The sequence below is a fragment of the Anser anser genome (genome assembly GCF_964211835.1).
Source record: "Anser anser genome assembly, chromosome: 1".
Classification (NCBI taxonomy): Eukaryota; Metazoa; Chordata; class Aves; order Anseriformes; family Anatidae; genus Anser; species Anser anser.
In genome coordinates, this window is record NC_139720.1 from 33,098,879 (window position 1) to 33,126,252 (window position 27,374).

A 27,374-nucleotide genomic window follows, 5' to 3' on the forward strand; every position below is an offset into this window, starting at 1 on the left:
GTTTTTATAAGACACAGCTACCTACAAAAAGGGATCCAAACAGGAGGGCTTAGGGGAAGGCACAGGTTTTATTACTGCAGGCAAAGCAAGTATAAAATAAATCACAATGGTGTGGCCAGTCAGAAAACTGGAGTGATGAAACAGTAACGGCTGCATGGGGAAAAATAGCACAGAGACAGGTGAGATAGTATTAGATGCATGAGCACTGAGCAGGCTAAATGCGACAGTCCCTTGTCTATACATTATGACCTGGTGTCTTTGCTTCGAAGACATCCTACAATATCATTAAAGAGCAGAGTACGTGGGTGAGATGTAACAACTAATGTGGAAAAATGATGCACAGTGGTGCAGGCCCTTCCCCCCCACTTTCCCCTTCATTATTGACATCCCTCAAGTAATCATTTGTTAGCATTAATGTTACCAGAATTCCTACTTTTTGCACATGCAACATCATTATGCAGCTAAATGTGTAGCTTTCTCCTTAAATCTTTCCCATATGTCAAGTCAATCTCCTCAGACCCTTAATTATTTTAATGCTGTTCTTGGAATTTCTTCCAATTTGCAACAGATTTGTGCTGCCAGTATTCCTAAGAATTAACATTTCAGGTGTCACTCAACTTGCTATCACCATGCTTCCTGGCAATTTATGCAATTATTAAATTTCATTTTACTGAGAGAGGCTACTATGAAGAAAAAAAATATTAATGCTGCTGAATGCATTGACAACACTTTGAGAAAAATATTAGAAAAATCTCTGAGAGACATAAATGACTTAAATATGCCAGAGGGGGAGGCTCAGCTAGCAAGGTCCAGCTGGATACAACCCAGTTAAAGTCCAGTAAGTCCAATACATGTCCATTGCTTCTAGTAAACCCTCTGACATTTATCACCTTACCTAGACCACACGAACAGAGATATTTATTGAAGATACAGTTTTATGATCTTCATGTCTCTGGCCTGAAATCCACAGGGAGCCCTAATGCCTCCCTCACTGGTAGCTCTAAGCTCAAGGCACAGGACAGCCCTCGAGGGGCTTCTCTTGGAGGGCAGCCCCCAGCTGCACCCCTTCCACTGGAGTCACTTTCCCTTTTCATGCTGGCTGGAAAGTGGAGGGAGAAAAAATGAGAGTAGGTGGCCCATGCAACTGAACAGAAATGGGGCCTTAAAAATTGTCTTGGGCTTGGAAAATCCCTTCTCTGGGCCATGGCATGCATCTTTCTCTGCCTCAGTATGATCTAAGGAGGATGCTGCACTAAATCCCACAGAGTGTTCTTTCTTCTGCTCCATTTTGATGTGTTATTTGGGGGGAGTGGTCCCAAGACACTTGAGTTTCTTTAAGAAACTAAAGACCTCTGTTGGGACAAAATGTGATTAATCATCCCATGTAGACAGCATGAACTCCTCACTCTTAGAAACAAAGTGTGAAAAAGAGAGAGCTTTCATCTCTCATTTCTTAACTTCTCCCTATTCTATTAATAAATAAATAAATAAATAAATAAGTGCAAGGAAGGTTACATATTATGCTGCTCAGAGCACTGTTACCAGGTGCAGATTATACTGCAATGTGAAACACTGCTGGTGACAATGGCTACATCCTTATTTCTAGAAAGAAAACTTTCTTTTTTTCCAGCCAAGAAAACAGCCTGTCACTTTTTGTAATCCCAGACAGAGTAAGGATGTAAGTATTACTATTCCAGAAAAATATGAAAGTATTTAGATTTAATCATCTACAACAGTGATGGTGCCACATACTGCTACACATACAAAGCTATCCCAGCAGAGAGTCATGCCATTTTCTGCCTGCCTTTCCCCAGTGCAACACCATAACACTTCAGTTCCTGTGAAGCAAAGTGGATGGGGAATGAGGCAATATGAAAGTAAGGAAAGCATGGTAGCCTGGGGCATATCTTTATGCCTTTAATTTGCAGTTTGTGTGCCCATTTGGCATATGGGTGCAGCTTAGGACTCATCTCCCCTTCTCATAGCTTTGATTGATTTTTGACCATAAAATCAGTCATGAACAACAGATTTCTGTGTAAATATGGTTGTGACTAACTCAATCTAACCCTGCAAAATTTGCTTCCAAGATGAATACAAATAACGAAATCTGAAATTGATGTCTTCATTACATCCTTTGTTGTGAAAATCAAAATGTAATTCAGATCTATTGTAAAACTTGCAATAAACATGCCATGAAGAAAGAGACTAGAGCTGCTTTGGAAATAGCTATTTGCTGTCTAAATCAGTCTTTTGTGCAGAGTTCTGTCAGAGGTAGATACTGCAGATTTCTTTTCAAATGTCTCATGCAGGAGAAAAATCCTTAAATGCCACTGATTTTATGTCTCTCTTCTATTTTGATCAATGACTGGCAAATTACATATGTGCATGTGTGTATCAGAATGAAACAGTAAGACACTACGTTAGTCTGCTAGCAAACTGCATGGGCATCATTCACATCATAACCTGCCTAATCAAGGTTCATCTATAATTTTTCAACATCTTTCTATGCTTCAGATATCCTGTGCAAACAATGACATATTAATGCCGAGCTGCAGAACATTTTCTTCCTACTTAGTAACGTTCCCAAGGATGTGCTAGCATATTTTTTGGTCCAGCTTGCAGCAAGTCAGCTATTTCATGCACAGCTACAGTTCTGCAACTGGATTTGATTACACAGCATTACAAGGAACAGTGTGACCTGAAATATATTTCAAAATTTTAACATTTAGTAACACACAAAGCCAGATGCCTTTTGTTTGCCTTATTCTTGTTATTCCTGAACTGGATTAAAAATCTGCCTCTTCTTCAGTTTCGTCAATTTTTCAGTCAAGAAGTTAAACCCAGAATTTCCAATAATGCAAATAGATACTTGCAAAAAACTTCAAATTCTGTGGAAGACAAAAGACGTCTGAATGACTAAATTTAGTTGCACACATTGGCAAAAGCCGAAGTGTATCAGACCCTTTGTACACGAGCACTGTTACGTTTGAACAGAACTGCATACTGTCCAACCACACCAACCTCAGTCCTGGAGCATGGGCTCTTGGTAGTTTTTGTAGTATGCTTGCAGTACCAAGGTGTCCCTAAGATACTCAGGATTGCCTTTGCAAACAGGAGATGTCTGTGAGGTATCCGCTTTATGGTTCTCACAAGTAGCTGACAACACACGTCCTTATAATACCCTTCCACAGCAGTTGATAGCTGATGCTATCAAAGCTGATGCTTTCAGCTATCTCAAGGAAAAGAGGAAGGAGCAATGCAGAAGTTATATCCTACAATACCCACCTTCTGCATGAATTATATAAAACAGAGACTACCTGATGGTATGAAAATGAAGATATTTTGCATATTAGTGTTTGAATTTGTTTTGAAATACCATTCCTTTACAGACATCTTTCCCACTTTTTTTTGCCAGATGTAAACATCAGGTTTTTGTATCAACTATGGAATACATCAGTTATTTAGTGCAGCTTCTACAATAACCTGATTATTAGAATAAAAAATAAATACGGAAAACCTAGAAAAAATCTCTTAGGGATAGTGCACAGCCCAATTTTCACAGATATGCCAAGCTGAATAGGGTGTTCTTCACAAAACGTTGCAAAATATCCCCTTAATTTGCAGACCTCTGTCTCTTTGGTCTATCATGATTTTCTCCTTACTGTTCTGATTTTCTGCCAGATAAAAAGGCTCGGTTTATGCCCTTAACTTCAAGAACTAGCTTCACCATGTCAAAAAAATGAAGCTTAACCAAAATAATTACTAGCTGCAGTGAATGGGACATGAGCTCACGACGCACAGTGAGGTGTGCTGGACACAGACAAGGAGGTATCTGGATTCTCAAAGCGCAAAGGTTTCTACTAGCTGCTTTGTACAATCATGATAAGCAGATTAAATTGATGGACCTAAATAGAGCAAGTGTGAGGTTGCCTGGAACACAGGTTGAGATCCATAACATTGGTTCTCTAAACAAAACCTATTTGGAAAATGCTTTTCTTTCTCAAGTCCTAAATGTCATTTGTTTAGTTGGATGATATTATGGCTCCACTTAAATTATAAATGAAAACAAACAAACAAGTGGAAAAAAAAAAGTAAAGTATAACGAGCTTTTCTTTAAAGTACTTGCTTTAAAATACCACAATATGTTGCAAGAGAAAACACTGGTTATGAAAAGTCAGTTATATCCAAACATGACTGCCCAGACCAAAGTTTTTGTCTGTAGGACAGCAAAATACTACCATTATCACCATAAGCTCCTTCCCATTATTATTTTGCACTGATTTATTACCATGCAGTGTCCTGTAAATGCACTCAGTGTTTTTGCTATACAGAGCTTTTGCTGGTTCTCATAACACAGAAAGTGTCTTCAGGAAAGACAATTTTAAGCAAACTAGTAGTTTAAGACTTTTACAGATTCCACGTCAAAGACACAGCAGAATACCTTCATTACTTTTGTTTACTTCACCTCGGATTTATATCTGGGCAAATGGATGCATATGAAAGTCTCATAAATCGGGAGCAGTAATAGGTGGCAAAACCATTAAAGAGAAAAGAATATGCTGAGGGGTGGAAAAACTATAGAGATCTCGTGCAAATACATACACTTGCCATTTGCTTTAATACAGTGTTGTAATGTAAATGCTCTCAGTGTCACTCATATAGACTCAAACAAGCACAGAATGTCATTTACTGATCAAGCCAAATGACTTTAAAAGTCTCCTGGTTTTCACTAACTTTTTTAAAACAATTGACCTTCCACTCTCTAGTCGTTTGGTGGATATGCCATGCAAGTGTCACAACTCTACCTAATTCACTAATTGACCAACACCTCCACTGGAGGTGCTCGCCATAATTGTGGAACCAGAAGAAAACACATTTCTTTTGACATATAGACTTAACTATGTTAGGTTGCCATTAGTGGAAATTCTGCCACTCAGCAGTCATTGCATTCTCATGATTGCCTCTCAGTATCCAAAATCCACTCCAGGAAAACTCTAGTTTCCACGTCACAGCAAGTGGCATTGCTCAGACATACACAAAGTCACTGCACAACTTAAGCTTCATCTGGCTTAGAGAGCCTTAAGATTTGATAACTATTTCACCTACTACTTCACTTCCTTTTGCATTAGCTTTTCCCTGTACTGTCAGGGAAAAGGTGAAAGAGAAATCATTCATCTTGTCATCCATCAGGCTGATTCCAGCAGAAACTATTATTTACAAATGTAGAGCCAAACTACTTTGGAATGGCAGATCTGTAATGGATTTCTAACAAGTTTTACCAGTTGGATTGTCCAGAGTTTTTGGACTAGACTGAATTTCACAACAGCACATTCCAGCAAACAAGAGGAATGCCGCATGCAGAGCATTGAGAAAGACCTTTACTGTATTTATAGGTACCATATGCCCCTGTGAAGTTGTTTATGATGGTTCACCATTTGTCGAGTTCAATGAGAATAGCAAATTAGGGGAAAAAAAGTGGAAAAAGTATCATGGTGATTTAGTTAAACTCAGTCCTAAAATAATCTCAATGTTTACACTCAGCAGGTAGTGAAACTCAATTGAGAGTGTGGAAAACATGAGAGAATGACCAGAAACACACTGTCTGCTTCACGAAAGACCTGCTGCAAGCAGCCTATACCTTGGTCATTCAAGAACAGGGCTTACTGAGGTAAAAATAATGCTTACCGGTGTACGTAAGAGCAATGCCAAGTACAGGTAGCACCGTATGCACAAAAATAACACATATATGATTTCAAATATATGTCCCTAAGTGCTGCGCATGCTTGGGCAAGCCAATTACACTAGATTATGAGGAAGCTGTTTCTGTGCCAAGCCATATCACTGATGCCAATAATGACAAGACAGAAAGGACTGTATTAAATAAAATAAAAAATGAATTTCACACTGCTGGCTCCATCATTCTGAATAGTCTCATACACTTATAGATGATGTTGGTGTTAGTTAAAAAACATGAGCTCCAAGAAAGTTTTACTGAACAAATATAACCTTTTATAAAAAGAGATGATGCATTCCCCTGTGCACACAAAATAGCAGTACTATTTTGTTCACACACATTTTTCTTCACTGAGAGAACGTGCCACATCTTTGAATCATATTTGCTTTATCTGTCTAGTAGGAAGAAAACATCCCTCCCAGGAACAATTGCAGTCAGACTGGTTCTGATACGGAAGACTATTTTAAATGTTCCATTTTCATTCCATAACCCTAAAGTACCTTGCAATAAAAGGAGGCTAGAACAAGAGAAAGCCACTGTGAACCCAGCACTCCCACTGGAGCTTCCAGTGCCAGCAGAAGAGGAAGGGAGGATGCGGAGGTAAGACAGACGCTGTGGTCCAGCAACACAAAGCCGGCTGAGCCCTTGCCCTCTGAACACACGGCATTCAGTTGGGGAATCTCCCTGATGCCGGAGCATTCAAAACAAGGGAACACCCACATCTAATAGCAAATTTAACTCCATCAGAAGTTTGTAGAAGTGTCATTAGACTCCAAGTGGAGTTGTACTGGTATGCCACATGGAAACCAAGAACCCCATAGCACAGCTTTTGGTCTCTTGTTTTTCCCTTCAGTCTCCTCCCCTCACCTTTTCAGCATGCAAGCTCATGCAGACCTACGAGACAATCCATTCTGCTTTACAATTTCAGGCAAAGAACGGAACTTGTACAAGATCTGTAAAAATATAGCAGCTTTACTGCACTGTATCCTTCTAATTATTTTAGTGTTTATTCTGTTTAGGTTTCATGTAGACATTTTGTGAACCTAACAAAGATTAACTTTAGAAGAATCATGTCAGTGCTCCTCAATGCTATTATCCTGTTATTTCCTTTCACAAATATACCTCTCTTACCTGTACAAGAATAATCATCAATGCGTATATATCCTGTTTTGCAGATGCACATAAAGGATCCTGGTGTATTTACGCACATGGTGTTCTCCCGACAGTAGTGCTGTCCTTCAGCACACTCATCAATATCTGTGAACAAGACAAAGAGGACGATGAGTCAAATTCAGACGTGTTCCTCAGAATACCTCCATACACCACTATCCACTTCTGGCAATAGCGGATTAGACTAAACAGTTTCTTGAACAGCTATGCATTTTGGAAAGTTTTTGGCTTTCTCCTTTCAAACAACTGCTTGAAGTGTTCAAGCAACAGGAGCAGCATGGGCTTTCTGTGAGCAGCTGTTAGTGGAGTTACAAAGAAGATTACAGTGGCTTAGATCTTTCCTAAATCCTTTTGAAGTGCCTATGCTGTTATTCCTACTATTTAAAGAACAACAACAAAATAACCAGGGGACCAAACAGCAGACCAACTGCCTCAGTATTGCAATGTCATCCATCATTGTATCATTACAGTCACTGCAGTCACCAGTATATGAGCACACTACTGCATGCATACCATATGCCTTTGATCTAACAGGTGCTGTTCTCTGGGAAGGAGCTGTAAAGAGCACAGTAAGTTCTGAAAAAACACCAGAGCTTATTCGAAGTATGTGTCATAACCACAAAGCAGCCAATCAGTAACTTTTTTGTATATTTTTATATATAAATATATACGTGTGTGTGTGCATATATACATTACATTTTTTATATATAAATATATATGTGTGTGTGTGTGTCTGTGCATATATATATCCACAGATACACACACTGTATCTGAAAGGAACCTGAAAGATTCCGGTTTATACAAAGACCTGCTCTAAAAGAAAAAAAATTGTAACTTGATAAAATACATGTTGGGGTGGAATACCTACTGCAGTATTAAGTCACAGAGCAAACTCCAGACATAAATCACTGTAGGCATGGACTTTAAAAAACGATTGGTTTTGGTACTCACTTTGGTTGCAAAATTAGGCCTGTTTCTTGTAGCAGGCTATATTTAAATGGTAAGACCAAGAAAGCACTACAAATAACAAAACAACTTCTGCACACTGTTAATATGTGGTAAAGAAGAAAGGCTATATTAATTTGGAAGCGATTAGTAGCATGCTGTTCCCGTAATAGTAATGATAAAGACTGTATTACTGAGACACTCTGTACATCTAGTATATTGTCATGCTATGTGCCACTGAACCTTGCTAGAAAAGTATGTTACAAATCAAAGGAGTGGATTGTTGACTGTTTTTTTTTCTTTTTTCCTGCTCATCAATTTTGATTTGTTCTCTGTTTTCAATGATGTTTACAGCTTTCTGAGTTGAAAATAAAATCTCCAGATGGAGAACAGTGCTGTGTTCCAGAGTCTGATGATAGTTCAAAACAATAGATTGGATATATAAACTCAAATTGGGGTTGACTTCTTAAATGTCAACTATATTAACTCCTGTACTTTACTCCAGTTTAGATCATATGCCTACCTCCCAGTTCTTCCTCCTCTTTCCAGCTTCTTTAAATTAACAGGTACTTTCCAACTCATTGACTGTTTTCCCCTTTATATTTCCACAAGAAAATTTCAGTACAAAATGATGTGACACATTGACTATTAGTGATTCTGCAGTCATTTTCCAGTTTGATTCAGTTTTGGAAAAGAAAGAATCTATTTTCCCCCCAAGTTTGTTAGAAACCAGTTTTTAAAAAACACTAAGTTATCAACTGCAAATGATCAGTGGGGTGAGCACAGCCTATTTTTCACAAATTCTGTTTCCAAGAGTTTCACGGCTAATAAACTTCAGCTGTTTTCCTTCCCTTCCTTTCCCTGTAAGCTCTGCAGGCATGGAAGAATCATACCTATATATACATATGGGTAATGCTTTGGAAAAGCACTTGTCATTTATATATACATACATAAATACAAAAATAAATGCATATTTAAGGTGAGCGCAGTGAGCGTACTAAGGCAATGTATTTTATGCAAATCACCAAAGAAAGTACAAAAAGAAAAAGAAAAAAGTGAGGGTATCACAAGACTACCACAAAAGCGGCTCTTTTGCACAGAAAGTGGGAAATGGGACAAAACCTCTGGAAGTACAGATGTTCTGCAGAAGCACAAAACCAGGCAGCAGCTACAACATACATCTTGGCTGCCCCTACAAAAGATGCAACTTGTGTCTTTCCTATCCTAGTTCCCAACTCCATATTAAATTAATGGTGTTGATTTATGTTTAAGTAATAACATCAGTCTTTGAGTAATTAGGGGCCTTATGTTCTTGGAGTCAACAGACTGCCTATGAGCCAGCTTTGGCACCCTCAGAAAATTCTACTTAAAGATCCAAAGCCTCAAAAACATTAAATAGGATTTTCTATGAACTATATTAATGATTGCTTTGGCAGGTAAAAAGCCACAGGAGACCAAAAATGCTAATGGTTCAAACCTCCTAATTTGGAAGTGTTGTAAATGAAAGCTTTCATTTTGCCAACATCACACATATTGAAGTTTTGCAAAATGTTTTATTTATAATTGCCTTTATTTCAAAACCTCGTTCATTCAATTGTTACAAGAACAACAAAATGACCAGGTTAACTTTGGACTGAAGTGTTTGATTTGAACAAACTTGATTTCTTTCTCAAACTGATTTTAAAAGCTCACCAGAAAGCAAAATTCTTTCCCACCCAACCCTCCAGAATGCCTATGCAGAATGCAAACAAAATGTGATTATTATTTCTGCTATTACGTTACTATTTTACATTGGCACCAAAAGACCCTAAGCAAGTGTTAACTCCATTGATTCACATCAAGTCACGTATCTGATAAATGTTGCTTTTACAAACCGTTTGCAACTTTAGCACTAAATTACACTAAGATAATTGATAAAAAAGGGATAAAGTGTCAACCAAATCACTAGTTGCAAAGAGAGTGACCACACTAAAAAAAAAAAAAATACCATGTAATTCCATACCCCCTTTCGCCCACCATATGCAAGCTTCGTATACATTAGGTTAAGGTATACAGATCAAGAAAGACTGACTGGGGCAAAAAGGGAAAAAGCTCAGCAGCTGTTCTCTTTTAAAACTACCAAAATAAAAGTCTTTTCATCCTGCTTACTGGTTGAAACGCTGCTTTAGTCTTTTATTCACCTTTAGACACAAATGCACTAATACAACAGTAAACCTGATGTATTTCCATATCTATGAAAGCCTACAACATTTATCTTAATTTTCCCTTGCCAAAAAGCCTTGTTAGCATATTAATGCGCATTAATGTCTCACTGTTTAGTCAATAAGATCCTGAAGTCAGTCAGCTCAATAGGATGAATGCACCACTCCACTGGTTCTAAACATCCAACAATAAAGACCTGTGTGCTTTAAGTCTGTGATGTGATACTGAGCCACCAGCTGGGATGTACTGACAACAATGTAGTCATGGAGATCATCAATCTGCTCGATTCCCGGTGGAGCAGATAAAAGAGGAATCTCTGGGAAAATTGGTTAGTGCAGAAGTATTTGGAATCTGCACTTCAATGATTTATTTATAGTTCCAAAAACATCAAAACTGAAGAAAGTGCCTTTCTTTATCCCTTCAAGAGCTCTAACAAAATTTATACAAAAATATATAACCCAGGAAAAGTTTCCGCATCTCCCTCACACTTGTACCCGAATGAGTTTGCTTCCCCATAATGAAATTCCCGGTTATGTTTTACAGCCCCGTTAATAAGAAGAGAACTTGACCTGTAATATATATATCATTGCTGACCATAGCTAACAAACAAAGTCTCTCCTTAGGCCTCGCTATCCATCATTGCCCTTATCCACCACAAAAGCCTGCCAGAACAAATGAGGCTGGTGCTAAGTCAGTAAATCTGGGCTGGAAAGTAAAGAGAGAAGGCTGCTTCCAGAAGTGAGGATACTTTATAGATAGCGTCTTGCCTCCAGCCATTTTCTTTAAAACTCAATGGTTATCTGGCATAAATGATCTCCCTGGTCACACTTACAGAGGCATATGGTTGACAGAGAGATGCTCTTGCAGGATTTTTGCAATGGATAATATTAAGTATCTAGGAGGAGAGCAAACAGGAGCATTAAGAGTTGTATTTCTAAAAAAAAAACTTTCATAAGTGCATCAAAAAGTACACTTAACACAAGAGCAGAGTAGATTACACTTACAATTAAGAAAAGAAAAATAAGAATACAATACTTTTTTTTTGTTAATGAAAGGTTCCATTTTGACAGCCCATAAATATGAAGCTCCACATTTACCTTCAGAACAGGGCAATGTTTTTCCACCTCTCCCACACAAATTCATCAGCAAAATTCCATGCCAACATGAAGTCTCCACTGCTAAGTGTGAGAGCATTATTTACCCACCCACCATTCCTGTGAGTCTCAGGCCTCTCTGCTGAGAATCCCAAGGATGGATGCCAGTAACAGCACCCACTGCAAAGAGCCTTCAGACCTTTTTTTATTATTATTATTTTTACTTATTTATTTATTTATTTTTATCACTACTGACCTAACTTTCAAAGAAATAGTGAGCTGGGAAAGGTTAAGACTTTCTCATCTGGTCCCTGACTTAGGAAAAGGGCATCAGAAGATCATTGCTTATTAAGGAAGGACAAAAGAGGAGAACGAACAGAGACCAATCACAGCAACTGTTACCAGGGAAAATAGGTGGATTCAAAATCAACACTATCTGCCCTGCAACCTTCTCATGGCCACAAAGGACAAAAAATTCTGTCGTTTTTCTTTCTCTTTGCCTTCCTTCCACTGACAGTGTTCCTTTTCCTACCTTCTGTCTCTGGCATCAAGCTTTCCCTGCTGCTTTCCCCCCTCACCCATCTTCTACCTGTCTGAGTAACTATGGTCCTGTCTCCAGACTTTGCTCATGTTGTCTCTCACCCTATCTGCAGCCCATTCCTCACCAGCTTAAAAGAGAAAGGATAGACTCTTCTTCTATAGGTTTAAAGCAAGCTCCCCCCAGCTCACCCACCTGTGAAAGTGTTTTTCTTCCTTTCACCACCAAACGTACTGACTCATCCTCAAATACTTCCTTCCAATTTGCTTAAGTTTAAAAATCCCCAGTCCATTGCTACAATAAAAATGTTCTTAGTAGGGTCTCTACCACTTTCCCCAGCTGTACTTCAAAGCTCCTATTCTCTCGAGGCTCCTTTCACTCTCAGCTACAATGTGGTTTCTATATACCCTGCATACTTTGCTTTTCACAACGCTATGCTCCTCTTGTTATACCCTTTCTCAGCTGCTGTCCAAGAGGACAAAACACCTCAGGGCTCTGGCACAGCCTTTGCTCCACCTCGTTCCACCACTCTTCCTAGGCTCTCCATCAGCAAGCAAACCTGTGGTTTAACCACCACCGCTTCTCCAGTGGGTCAAACCAATTGCTGTGCTTCTGTCTTGCTTTGCTTTGCAAATCCAGTGCAGCAGATTTTCCAACTGATATATTCCACTTCAGTTAAATCGTGCATTTTCTCTCAATCTCCCACATTATTTATACCAGATTACTGCACCACTATAGTCGTCATCACTCATACCCCCTGAAGATCACCTTTGATTCTTCTCCTCATAGACATAGACCTGTACCTGATCACTTTGGTGGTACCAATAGACAACAGAAGACTAGCTCCAACAGCAAAATTATTCAGTGGTCACATGTATGCTGTCTACCTCTGCTGGCTCTTTTTCCATTTGCTTGTTTGTTTTTCCTTATTTTTTTTTCCCTAGAGTTGTTTATCTCTTCTCCCCCCAAAAGAGAGAAGCACTAAAACCTAAGGAATCACAATATAATTAACCTTGTGAATCAACTGCAAGAACATAGCCCATGTATTGGGTTCAAACAGATTAAAAAATAAAAAAACTACAAAAAAAAAAACCACCTTCCACATATGGTGCTCCCAGCAAAGAGCCTGGGCTGCTGCTAACTCACTGTAACAATGCATAGGGAGGGTAAGAGCTTAACATTAGAGGAAATGGGCAGCTACTTGTGTCTATTGATTTTTATTGAATTATTAATGGACTTTAAGAGAAATCGAGTGAGTTGGATTATAAGTGTTAGCACTGTTGTAATTGAACTAATAAGAGGTTGTTATAGCTTGACTAGACTGCTAAAACATCAATTAGTCTAAAAATAAATTCCAGTTATTGGATCCTCGTATAAGCTGTGTTCTTTCCTTGCCCACAATTAAACTGCTTACATAACACTTCCACACATCGTACATATCTCGGTGTTTCTCCTGTCACATTATTTTACATTTCTGATCTTTGCTTAAGTTCACGATTTCTCTGCCCATCTCCTGCAACCTGATTGGGCTATTAGGACAGAAAACATGCTTAAAATAAAGTCACTCTAGGTCTAGATTGTTTGACAGAAGCTCTAGATAGCTTTGGAAGGACAAAATACAACATTACAGCATTTCAGAAATACCATTTTCAACAGTACATAGAGTTGTTTTTGTTTCAATTTGCCCTAGTTTTTGGAAGGGAAGACAGACTGTTGAGATAAAACTGTCCTTGCTAAACATGCAGTAGGAGATATTGTTCAAGAGCTACCGGTGCAAGTGAGACTCTTGGAAGAAAATGAAATCTTTATCTCAGCCTCATGAAAACATTGCTGGACTCCACAGACATTATGCAGTTTGAAAATATAAATCACATGAAATTTTTGAAAACAAATACTGTCTGCCATCATGTAATGTTTTACTTGGCAAACTGCATCTTCTTACTATTTAATATCTTATAATTAATTCATATGGTAGTGTATACATGATAAAACAAGTAATTATATATAGCTCTCTGTCAGGCATGAAAGCATCCCAGGGGGCTCTCCTTAGGCACCAAATAACTAGTCTGATGTAGCTGCACACTGAGAATAAAAAAGATGTTGTATATGATTAATTAGTGAATTCCAAAAATCAGAACAACTTAGTGAAACTACAGTTCGTGATCCATTCCCCCCTTCAGCAGTACACTGGGTTTGAAATAGGTTTTAAATTTGAATTGCAAAATAAACTTTTCTTTTTTGCTGAAAGTATGACAGTATCTCATCATTTTCAACCGTGAATTTCAAGATTTTAACAATACTTGCCACAGTTAATGTTTTTGTTTTCCTCTATTTAAAAATGAGAATAAGAAAGAAAAGTGATAAAAATTTTATACAGAAACTACAAATATATATCAGCTTGTGCCACACGTGTATACTTTAAAACTCCTTGTCGGAAGATAGACGCAGGCATATAGGATACTATCTGTGGTAAGGGACCATGTGTGTGGGTTAGACTGCATTTGGGATTTGGGTTGGATCTAAAGTGTGTAACATATTCTCACAAGCTATTCAGTAAAATACTGCCTGTTCTATGGAAATAAGTGGAGATATCAAAACTCATCTCTCTCAAATGATGCCTCATAAGTTAGAGTATCATGGCACATATAATCACTGTGGCTGTTATTGCTCTGCATGCTTTATGAAAGACTCTATTTTAAAATCACTTTGGTTTAATGCCTAGCATATCTGTGCATTTGTTACAGCTCTTGGGGATCCAGCCTCTATGGATTCGAAGACATATTGCACATTTAGACTAAGGTTTGAAAAGTTAGGTAAGCGACAGCTTTGGGTAGTCTTCAGCACAGAAGCAGCATCTCTTTCAGTGGTCATCTCCCAGATACTAATGGAAACTGGAGATAAAAGTAAACAAGAACTAGATTAAGGCTTTAGTTTCTTTTCTCTTTTGCTTAGATTGCAGATTTAAGCATTTTGTATAAAAACATTAACCTTAATTTCTCTTTTAAAAACAAAATGCAACATATGCTTTTATTGCAGGTAGAAAATGGTTGTCCAAAGTAAGAGAAAAGCCTGTCCTTAGCAAGCACTGGTAGTGCAAAGAATTTAATAGAGTTTCCATGAGTCTCTCTTTATATGATTTATTTATTTTTTTATTATTTTTTTTATGCTAAAAACATCACTATCAGTTCTGGTTATGGGTGGATGATAGAATCGGTCTGAACATCCCATAGAAGTACATAAAATCAAATAACACTGAATCACAACCTGTAATCTGTAAATGTACAAACTATTCCACTGTTACAGGCAGTGGTACAACCTGTACCCAAGTAAGTACCACAGTTTATGTACTGGTGTCAGGCATACTTCTGGTACATGTTAAGTTAGGAATATATTTTATTATCTTCCTGCATAAGAGCCATGGCAGACAAGAAGGACTCAGCCCACCCTAAGCCATACTGACACATTAGAAGTGGCCTGAATATTCTTCAGATGTAGACTTCTCAGTAGCATAATGATGGAAATAAGACATTTTCTACTTTTGCTAAGAAAAATATATTAATAATTAATAATATATTAACTGTTTAATATTAGTATTTAATATTTAATGTGTAATATAATTAAGTTTAATTACTTTTTAATGGAGATTTGAAAATAACATTCTGCTTCCCTGGAATGAAAGCTTTTCTATCTGCTTTATTAGTTTTCCAACACAACCCAAAATGACAAGGTAGTAATTCAAACACAGACAGTTAATGCAGATAGGAATCTTTATTTCTTAACTATATGTGATACTATTGCTGCAGCTCACTTACAAAAAAGAATTTACGTAAGAAGAGAGAAGCTCAGGAAATCTTCTCACTTTAACAAAACTGACAGTACTGCAGAGCTCCTAAGTAGGACTCTCACCCAAAGAGTATCGTGCATCCTGTAGAGACAGCAAGACTAGCAAATAGCAGAGTATTAGTTAATCACAAGATTTAAAATAATATATTTAAATACTCGGGGGTTTATCTCAATTTCAGATGTCTTTATCTGATTTACTTATATTCTTCTCAATATTACACTCCTTAAGGAGCAAATGTGTCATTGATTACTGCAGTTAGCCAATATGATACCAGGTATATTTTATTGTAATTTGATTATTACTTCTCATTTTTGTAAGATTTCTTCTCTTAACTGCAATCTGTAGAAATCAGGCTCAATCTGAAAACTACTTTATTTTTGTGGTCTGGTTAGCCGGTAGATAAAAACAACAAGAAACAGTAATCTGCCTATTACGTAAGTGATGAAGTGCAACGTTTTTGTTGTTACATTGTTGTGTTGTGTTTTTTTTTTTTTAATGTATTTTTGGTGTTTCTTTGTGGTTTGGGGGTTTGTTTGTTTGTTTGAATAATATACTAGCATTTTTACACAAACGTGGATAAATGTAAGCTTCCATTAGTAAATCTTTTCAAGCAGAATGAGAACATACAACTCTAAACTAAGAGAAACCTGATGAAGTCCAACCAAGTGTTGCTTCCAAACTACTTTGGACATCTACTCTAGAAAGAGAGGGTTCATCCTCTAAGACTGCTTACTTCCTTCATCCGAGGATTATTCAAATCCAGACAGCTTATTCAAATGCAGATCTCTACACTGAATACCATCTTCCCTAGAGGGAAAATCATCAGTGAAACTCATGTAATGCTCAAACGTAAACAAAGTCACTCAGTCTTTGGTCTCATTTCAGCTGCTGCACTTGAAACTGGGACAAACATGGCAACAGAAGAGAAACTAGGAGAGTTATTGAGGAAAAGAGGTAAATTAGAAGAAAAATGGAAAATGGTTCACAAAGTTATGTTTAGTAATATTCAATGCTTCCAAATACTGTTAGGATAAGTTAGCTATGTTGCATACTGCGCAACTAGAACAACTAAATTCCCAAATATCAGAAAATAAATGTTATGGCCCACACAACCATATCGTGGATTTGGGATGTGTGGAGGGTTGGCCCAGGTCAGCAATCAAGAATCTACCAGCCACTCATTTCCCCTCCTTTAGCAGTCTGGTGGAAAGAATCAGAAGAGCAAAACCAAGAAAACATAAGTTTAATAAGTGAAGGAAAAAAAGAAGGGAAAAAAGAAGTCATGAAAAGGCAATAACTTACCACTTGCCGTGAGCAGAATCAATCTCCAAACAATAGCCACCTTAGAAAGACTACTCCCCAGCTTTTATTGCCAAGCATGACATTATATGGTATGGAACAACCCTTTGGTCAGTTGGGGTCAGCTGTCCCGGCTGTGTCCCCTCCCACCCTTTTGCCCATTGCAGCCTACTCGCTGTGTGGGAAGTGAGATATAAAGAAGGCACTATTCAGCAACAGCCAAAACATTGGTGTGTTATCAACAGTGTTTTAGTAACAAACCTAAAACACAGCACCCTAAGGGCTGTAATGAAGAAAATTAACTCCATCCCAGCCAGACCCAAGACGTGATGTAAAATGGCCTCCGCATCAGGCAAAATCCTCTGGATAAATAATAAAATAACCTGTTTTTCTCAGATCATGTTCAGTCACGGTGCTTACAAAAGACCACTGCATTCTTCTGTCTTACTTGAGCCTACCAGCAGACTATTTTCAAACCATCTTATTTCAGCAGATGCCTAGTCTTGCCATCTGGGTGCATTTCACTCTTCTAGATGCATCAATGTATCCTGATAGCCAACAGTCACAAACTTTATCCTTAAAAACTTCATCAGAAGTCCACCACCACAAATGTAATGGGCACTGAACACTCTTTGAAATATATCCTGGAGGGTGATTGTCAGTTTCAGAGGACTGCAGGGGTTGCTTTGGGAATAACTAATTATACGTCATCAGAATATCTGGTTTTGTAAAATGTTGATGTTAAGCAGGCTATATGCCAAGGATGCTATATTGAAAAGTGCCTACATCTGAACAACACAGCATAATCCATACCCAACCTATCTGTAAAGTATCTCAAACTGCTTAACAGCCTGAGGCAGAAAGTAGATTTCAGAGTACTTGGAATAAGGCTTAGGGCGGGTAAATGAAGAAATCCCAAGTCTTAAAAGTACTGCTTTTAACAGTCCTCCAAAGGAAAGTTAAATGTGACATAAATATTAACAAATATTATTTCTATAAAACAGAAAGGTGTCTACCATAACAGTATCTAGAGACATCACATAGCTTTGGAAAAGCATCAGTTCTTTCCAGGACAGAAGCCAAAGTCTTCCATCATTCAGATGAAATTTATGCAGCTTTTCAAGACCCATACTGAAACCAGCTTTGAATATTTTTATTTCTGTTCTTTTACCTTAAGGAAAAATTCTACCAATGGGAGCATTATTATTTCTGTTTATTCTTTGAATTTTACAGTGCTCAGGAATGAATCAGGATTGGTGAAGTTTGGCTCTAATGCAGAATAAATGACATCCAATTCTGCAGTATATTTTGCTTGTTAAGTGAGAACATAGAAACTGCTATCATATCCATAGGCTATAGCCATTACAAAATGCCCTCTCTGAAAAGCTTTGTGTTAGCTTGACATTTCTTTACTTTGTATTGTTAGTAATTAAAGCCACAATAATATCACTGTGAGGAATGGGTCTGTGCTGAGAAAGAAAGCTTGGGACCATTTGAGCCATTCAGGATGAGGGACAGGACTCTGAAAAGACTTGGTATTACATTATTGCTAATGTGCCCTTTGTTACTACATTGCTTAATATTAAGACAGAGCTTCCTTGCAGAAGAAAAAACTCAGTATCCAAAGAGGTATTTGGGCTGGAAAAAGGGATGCAATAGTAAAAGCACATCTCTGAATAAAACACAGGTATTTCAGTTTCCTTCATCCCCTGCTCCCCACTTCCACACAAACAATCCCAAGGTTCAAATCTGTGACCTTATTTCCCCTCTGTCAGCATATGACCTCCACACTCAGCCACAGATGGCCAGCCAAGAGCAGTTCTCAAACCACGTGCAAAAGGTGCATAGTTCAAGTGTGGTGCTGCAGCCATGGCACATAACAGGCAGCACAGCCATGCTGTTCTGACTGCTGACTGAGCTTCATCCTTGCCTACAAGAACTTCACCTGACAGGGACCCAGTCTCATAAGCTTTGCTCACATGGGTACATCTTCCTAATGGGACTTACTATCTTCAATGTGAGTGTTACTGGATCAGGTCCTAAATCATACACATTTTTAGGAGGTCATTGTCTGCATCCATACATAGTAATACAATGATTATTTTAATGTAAATAACACGACCCAACCTTCTATTCACTTTTGCAATTTTTTTGAGAGTGCAGAAGTAGATTGATAGTTTCCACACAGAAACAATGTCATATGCCCACATGGAAGCACTTGAGCTAAGTGATCTCAAAAAATCATCATGCTTAATTCAGGTATTGCACAGACTGGTAAATCCTCTTATAATATGGATGCACCAACCTTGCATATGATAAACTACTCTGTCTTCATCTAAACATTTCACCAACAGTGAAATCAAGAAGCTTCCTATTTTTAACTTATTACATGCCTGGCAAGTTCTACTCATAGCAACAGACTCTAATTTGAGTGATGTGGAGATCACTAAGAGCATAACTTGTTTTTCTGCTTTCCAGTCAGCAGAGTAAGAATACAGCTGCAGGGGAGAAAACAAAACAAAACAAAACAAAAAAACTTCTTAAAGCGCATGATTTCACTCTAATTCTACAATTTCAACAACTCCCTCAAAATGGTAGTGGCTGATGAAATCTCCCTGAAATGCAGTTCTGCAGTCTAAGCCTCTGCGTAGTCTCCAAGGACTGTGTGGCAAAAAGTGGCTGATGCTGCAACACAGACCAAGCGATACAACTGGTCCCGATGTCAGATGCCTTCTGGGACAGGATGAGGGGCAAGGGATTTTTTTCTGTATGACTTAGTTCTAATTCTTATAACAGATTTCCATCAAATGGCTTACCATAAACATTAAGCAGAGATGTATGTGAAGCTTAATTAATCGCACACTCATTTCCTGAAAACAGTCAGGAGTTCTCACATCTAAATTTACAGATGAGCATTACCACCAAGGTCAATGCAGCTACTAATTCAAGTAAGCTGCAGGCATTAACTTTTGCAGAGTTCAGCCAAAGAAACTGTCTTAAAACGCCTCAATCCATCTCACTTAATTGAACATCACCAGAGAGCAATCCAGGTATTAGGTGGGACTACAGAGAACCTTAGACTCTACTCACATATACTTAATTTTCAGTTCAGCTGGCTAAATCTGAACCAAACTGCTCATTAGTCAAAGGCCATGCTTCTGGCAACACTTAGGCTTTACTGTAAGAACGACTTGATAGCACACCGGTATTATGTATGTGATACCGGTGTTTTGTGCTTGCAGAATCAGGGCTTTCACAAGAAAGAGCAACAGTTAGCATAAAAGCAGATTGTGCAGAGGACTTTGGCTTTTGCTGCTGCAGTGGGGATGGCTTTTCTTTCACAGGATTACCTGAGAATTTAAAACTACTAATCTTAGGAGCGTCTCTTATTAAGTAGCTTGTTGCTCCCTGATACCAAAAGAGTCACTCAAATTATAAATCTTCACTCAATATGATTAGCTAGTATCTAATTAATACTAGTATCTAGTGTATTGTATTTACTTACTTCCTGGGTTGAGAGAATAGGAACAGACAGTGGTGAAAAGAGAAACTATCATACTGAAATGCTATTTAGATTGTTGACTTTTAGGTTGCCTGAGTATCTGGATATCATGAAAATAAAGGAAAACTTTCCTATGGAAGTATGCTTCTAATTCCAGACCTCAGCCATAGCAGCCTGCAACTTCTACACTGATCAGAATTAAAAAAAAAAAAAGAAAGAAAGAAAAAAAAAAAACTTAATTGGAGAGAGAATTATTTTAGCTGATTAGTATGCTGCATATCTAATTCATTCCATTTAATAGGCACATGACTTTGACAACTCATGAATTAATACATTCCTTCCGCAGTAAATAATACAGTGGAGCTAAGCATCTTTACAAGGTGTTACCTTCACAGTAGGCATTGTCCTCTCGAAGGGCTCTGAAGCCATCTCGGCAGCTACAGACAGCTCTGTCATCCAGGTTTCGGCAGACAGAATGCTCCATGCAGTTGTGTCCTTCGGTGCAAAAGTCGTGGCCTGTTCAGAAACAAATATGATTGAGGGTTAAAAAGAATCCAGGGATTATAAAACATCCCTGTCAAAGACAGGCCTATCTTTTTTTCAGTTAGGTCAAAGAATACCTTTCTATTGTTCATGAGAAAAATAAATTGCACCAAGCATGCAGCAGATGAAAGGAGTAGTAAAGGCCACAAGAACAGACTGTCTCTAGGTCTTCGATTCAATTGCAGGTTGTGGCATTGATCTGAAGGCAGCTGGGTAGGGGGTAGATGGCTTGCTTAAATCCCCTTACAGTCTCCTTGTCATTGTTAAGTACTTTTACAGGATACCTCTTAATTATATATATATATATTTTTTTTTTCTGGTCAGACATTTGTAAAAGAGCTCAGTAGCTTAGACATTCGGTAGTTTATTAACTAATGGGATTAGCCCGATCCCTTTTTTTTCTACCACTTTTTATTCCCAAGTGTATTTACAATCTTTCCCCATTTAACTAGAAGTCTTTGATTAACATTGACTTGTTTTGCTTTTTTCTTCCCCTTATCTTTTCCTTTCAAGCTCTACTGACTGAACACTCTTCCCTGATTGCCTCTGCCTTTCCATTTCAGAGAAACTTATTTTTAAATTCTCACCTTTTAGCCTTTCTTATTTTCTTGTATTCCTATTTTTGCCTTTCCATTTTTCCTGAGTGTGACTGCTTTCTATTGCACCTTAATTATGAATTTTTCAGATTCTGAAGTTCTTTTCCAAACTAAAAGATTTAGAGTGAGCCTTTCAACTCAATAGTTACTTTTTTCTTTTTTTCTTTTTTTTTTTTTTACACCTTGAGTATGTTCTCATGAAATCGAATGTTGCTGAACATCATTAACTCAGCCTTTATTATATGGAATCCAATCTGGTTGCAGTAACTGACTTGAAGCTTCCAGACTTCTATATCTGTCTCTTAAGGTGTGAAGTTTGTCCCCTTCATTATTTTCTCAGTAATTTAATTTGATTAGTTTTCCTCTGTAACTGAAACATCTGAATTGGTCAAGCAACTATACTTCACTGCTCTTTGCCAATAACTATTTTCTTGTTTCAAAATCCCCCATAGGAGAAGTGGACAACATAGTTCAGGCTCAGGGGACCAGGATTTCTGTGACAACAACAACTCCAGAAAGCAAGCTGGAGTTTTGCTGCAACACTAGCCTGCTGTGATATAACAAACATATTTATTAGCAGTAGGGATTATTTTTATCATCACTCCATCTGGCTTCTGCTTCATATTTTGATGTAGAATTGCTTCTATGCCTAAATTATATGAGTAAGTCAGAAATGCAAATGGCAGAATCTGCCTGGAGGTCAGATCAAAGATGTGTTTTGCACTTCGGCAGTTCACAAACAGTGTGAATCAACAGAAATGAAGCAAAAAAGGACAACAGAAAGAAGAGCACATAATGGCAGAAGGTTTTAGTACTTCAACCCAGTGACACGATCATCATGATGCAAACATCACAGACCTACTGTGATATCAGAGGCAGATGACTTCCCTTCTGTCTTTTCTGCTACGGATAAAGAGATTTGACTAATATATTATAATTTTACTAATTTTGTACTAATTTTACTTACATATTATAATTATAATTTATCATAACTACCATAATGCTGTTATCTAACAGGACATGGAGAAGCAAAAAGCTCTACACTTTTACTAGCGTTAGAGGCTCTTCAGTACTCATTGATGACAGCAAAAGTGTGTGCGTCAAGAGCAACCTCTGGCCATGGTGATATATACTCTTTGCCCTTTTGTTGCCTTCCTTGTTGAAGCCTGAGTTAATGACAAAGCAATAGTCTTATCTGGCGATTTCCTGGCCTGGATGGGTTTGTATCAGACTTTGTCATTACATAACTAAGAAGGTAAATCTTATCAAGGAAGTGGATGATGGTTTTTGTTTGTTTGTTTGTTTTCTGTTTGTTTGTTTTCCTTAAGATTCTTAACACTCACGTGTCAGCTGTATAATGCTGCTGAATAATAGCATGCAGCAGCTTCCTGCTTAAAGAATAAAATCTATAGCTCATAAGGGACTATGCTAGCATGCTTCAGGCAGGATTGAAAATGTTCAGAAAGCACTAATCTGACATACATTAGAACTTTCTAGCTCTCCTTGGCACTAGAAGCACAGAATTATTTTCTCTACAACCCCAAACAGGTAAGCAATGCATGCCAGTCTCAGAACAATTGCACAGCACACACTGTTCTCCAAAACAGACAACTCAAAGCACCTCAGAAGGATGCTGGGGAACACAGACATTTTTTCAATCTCATTTTGTTTTGACACTAGATTGGGTGAAGGATAGAAAGTCACTACACATATGGTTTCTTTGACTTTTCACCGACTTTTGGCTAGAATGAAACACAGAAGAGCCAGTAAGCATCTTTCACAGGATTTAAAATATTAGACATTTTACAAATAATTTTCAGATGTCATGATGCAGATGTTATCCATTCAGCTTCACAAAATCTGCTGTGATTATAATGTGCAGGAGTGCCCTACTCAACAAGATCACAAACAAATCATGTAATCTATAAGAACACAAAACTACACTGAGCTTATATAGAACCTACTATTATCTTACCTTTACAGATTTTGCAGCAACTGTGAGACAAGGGGATCTGCTGAGATTCTGGACAGTTTAAAGTCATACAACTGTCTTTTGGAATACGCTGCATTTTGTGGTCCTGTCAAATTGAGGCAATCAGTTAATATTGTGGGAGAAGAAATAAAGATAAACGATAACTTTAGTTGGATTCTAGCATTATAACGTACAAACAAAAAATGCGTATGCCAAATTCCAGGTACCTTCGAAAACTATTTGAAAGGACAGCACAGCACAATAAAAGCATCAGGAACTACCCTATGTGAAAACCTTTCCAAGCAACCAGAAATGTGGAAACAGACCTTATCTGTCAAGCTACTTGCCTCAAAAGTTTCTCCTAAAACCATGCCTGCAAGAGTAACAATTATTTCTCAAAAACTGAGACTACAGATTCCAGAATCAAGGGTCCTCCTTGTGAATACTCTAAGGCAGCTTTCTATTTATCCAGCAACTAAAACCAAACTTGAACATCTTTGATCTCAACAGTGTAGTAGTAACACAGAAGGAAACAGGCACTGATTCACTATTAGGAACAAAGCGCTTCCCAGTTAGATGTGGATCAGCATCTGGAAGTGTCTAATGACAAGGATGGTATCTGAATCTCTTCAGGCATTAGTGCAGGTCACACACAGTCACTGTAGTATGACCACAGTGAAATGCCTACCTTGGCAATCAGGCTACCACAGAAATACCACCTTCAGGCTCCCTCAGACCCTAAATAATGTGTTCTGAAGTGCTCTGGTCCTCTCATGGCAAAGACAGAAATCACAGCAAACAACATGTTCCTCAGAGGCATCTGCCATAAAATCAGCAATCTGGTTAAAATATGAACTCACTGAACTCAGGACCCAGTATTTCTACATGCAAGAAAAGTGCCTAAAATCATGCATAAGCTATTACATGTATTATTATTACAGGTTTAGAATTTGATTTTATATCATCTTTGACACAAAATACAAAGTTGAAATCAAAATTGCCACCCAAATTTTACATTAAACATTCTTGGCACAGAACCTGAAAACTCACTAAATCAAACCAGCCACTGACGCATACTGTACACCAGAACAAACAAAAAACAACAATCCTTCAAAATGAAGAAAATAACCTTTGATAGAAATAATATCAGAGTAGTCTGGATTACATTTTATTCTTTTGCAGACTCTAATTTGGAAGAGAATGTTTCTTTCACTTGTTTTGTAATATTTAAACAGAAAAGAGCATACCTATAGCAGACACAACTGTCATTTATAATGTTTAAAATTATGTGTAACTTGAAAGAAGAAATCTTCTGCATTGCCTTGTTAACTTCACCATAAGTCTTCAAGAATGAAATCTGTGTTAGTGCCATTCTTATCAAGTCTCTCTTGAGTTGAGTTATTAATTATATCCCTTTAGGAGAACTCTGGTGGTATTAAAATAGGGCCAACCTATGAATTCCTGGCTGACTCACACAATTTACAGTATGGGGACTTTCTGCTCTGAAAAATCATTCACAAGGCTGCTCATCAGAAACAATATGTACTTCAGACCTTTGAAAAGGAGAATTTGAGTCAAAGTTGCTGCTTAATATTTCTAGAGGACAAGCAGGCAGACCACTTGCAAACAAGTATCATCAACAAAATGCAGACTAGCATGGGTAACAGAGGCATTTTGTTCCCCGAGCACCTGACAGCTGCAAGAAACACAAGGCAACATCAGGTAAGTTTTGACGGCTGTGAGTTAATCACAGAATTAATGTCCCAGTTAGCTGCCATGTTGAAAATACAAGTACACAGGCCTGAAAACCATATAACTGAACCATCGGTTTCCAAAATTATTTTGGGCTATCTTCTCCTTTCCTTTTGCAATGGATTTCAAAGTACCTACTCAGGGAATTAAGTTCAAACAGATGAAAAACAACGAGAGAAAGATGAGGTCCACTAGTTTTACTTTGTAAAACACACTTTTTCACAACTGCATGAAAATGTTCTGAAATTTCCAGAAAGCAGTCCCATAGCGAGCTCAGAGCCCCCTCCCTCCAGGAGGCAAGCAGGGCACAAGAGGCTCCAGGGGGCCAAAGGAGGAGATTTTAAGCAGGCATGAGAGCAGAGCACTGGTTCTGAAGCCAATGCAAAACCTGCCATACACTTCTGACCTTCATAGCCAGAAAGGATCTCATACCAGTTACTGAGTCTAGCAGCCTGGATTTCCTGCAGTCCTGCAGAGTTCGTACAGTGTTAAGCATGGCTGTTAAATTCCCAAACCTGTGCTGCAGCTGCAGGTTCACAGAAGGAGATTTCCCCCTGTTCCTCTGCCCTGGAAATACACGCTTAGTTTCTCAGGTCTGCACCGAAGGTATTTCCACACCACCCCTTCAGCCTGGCAGGCAAACCAGGGTCCACCGCAGCCATCTGGGTAACTCTCAATCTGCAGCCATGCCCTGGGGTACATTTTGCCCTTAAAGTGCATTTGTGGCCTGAAGAGCATCTCTGTTCATGCAGCAGGATGAGACCAGCAGTATCGGGCACGTTCTGCTTACAAATAAAACAACAACCCTTCCCAATTTCAAACACTAGAAAGATAACCAGACATCTGATGTGCCCCCCTCCTTTCCTTCTTTTTTATTCATCTTTTCCACTAAAAATTATTCTGGAGTCCAAATTATGATCTCATCATGTTTGTGCGTCACTTGTACCTGGGCTTACAAATATGAACAATAGCACTGCATGCATGTAAATAGAAACATAATGTAGCCTGGTGCGGTATGTTACTGATGATGCTGAGGATATGTAAGGAGGAAGGAATGCAGCTCAATTGTTAAGCTGTGTAATCAAGGCTGCAGCTATGCAAAGCAAATATATTTGCAAAATATTATGTGGAACTCAGTAAGACAAAACAAACACAGGATGCCTTAGATGCCTTTTCAGTTGCCATTTCCTAACGTAGACCTATCTCTATTTCAACAGCTTCATTCAGTGGGACTTTGATATTTCTAACATGCAAGAATTTTTTTTTTTCCATCAACAATATTCTTACCTTGCACTCAAACAGAACACAGTCCCCTGAGCTTGAATACACAGTTTCTCTTTGTCCTTCAAAGTAGGTTCTGCCTTCAAATATGCACACCGCTTCAGGAGAAAAAAAAAAATACCACAATGATTTTCTAAAAAAGTATTAGTACTCTGTTCATAGAACTCACACACTGTTTTAGAGATAACTGCATTTTAAAATTTAAAAATTGAGTCAGCTGCAAGAATATTCTAAACCCACCTGCAGGAGTCTGGATATAACAGGGGAAAAAAATCAGAAGAGAAAAAGATGAAAGAACCAAAAAAGTGTGTATAAATAGAAGGTGAAGGATGGTGAAGTTGATGATGGAGTACTGATAGCAGCTGAGAGGGCAGAAGAGATGCATCTCAGGTCATGACAAGGAAGATGTGGCTGCCTGCCATGGCAGGAATGAAGCACAGAAACACAGCTGGGACCAGAAGCAATGCAGCAGGGGGAAGCCATGCTAAGCAGCCCTATGAAAAGCTCAGAGGTGAAAAGGAGAATAGAGATGTGAGAGCAGTGCGAGTGACATTAACAGATAACCAGTGTCTTGAAGAGGAACGTTGTGTAAGAAAGGGCAATCATTGAAGCAACGTATTTACTATTTTTTATTGCAGCTTTTTGATGTATCCCCACCCCAGACAGATCTTTCAAACTTAAGTATTTGTAACTTGATTATTCCAGCTATTTACCATTACTGCTACTCTATATTAGTGTATTTTAATTTTATTGCACAGGAATAAACCTTCAATGATTTTTATTTTTTTTTTTGGTAGAAGTAGGATCAAACCTCCAGTGGTCAAACCTACCCAGGGCAGTTTTTTGCTGTACCTGGCTACCTGCTACTCCTACACCCCAGCAATACTAGGATTTGCAGTAGC

The 27,374-nt window shown here is 38.2% G+C and overlaps 1 protein-coding gene across 1 annotated transcript in view; it reads right to left on the reverse strand.

The window, feature by feature from the left end:
• NELL2 (neural EGFL like 2) overlaps positions 1–27,374 on the reverse strand; it is a 147,260-nt gene that overhangs the window by 55,380 nt on the left and 64,506 nt on the right. Inside the window, exons 10-13 of the mRNA XM_083815095.1 lie at positions 26,479–26,570; positions 23,443–23,545; positions 20,716–20,844; positions 6,866–6,991 (exon numbers count right to left, since the gene is read on the reverse strand). Coding sequence (XP_083671221.1) covers positions 6,866–6,991; positions 20,716–20,844; positions 23,443–23,545; positions 26,479–26,570 — 450 coding nt within the window. The remainder of the gene's footprint in view (positions 1–6,865; positions 6,992–20,715; positions 20,845–23,442; positions 23,546–26,478; positions 26,571–27,374) is intronic.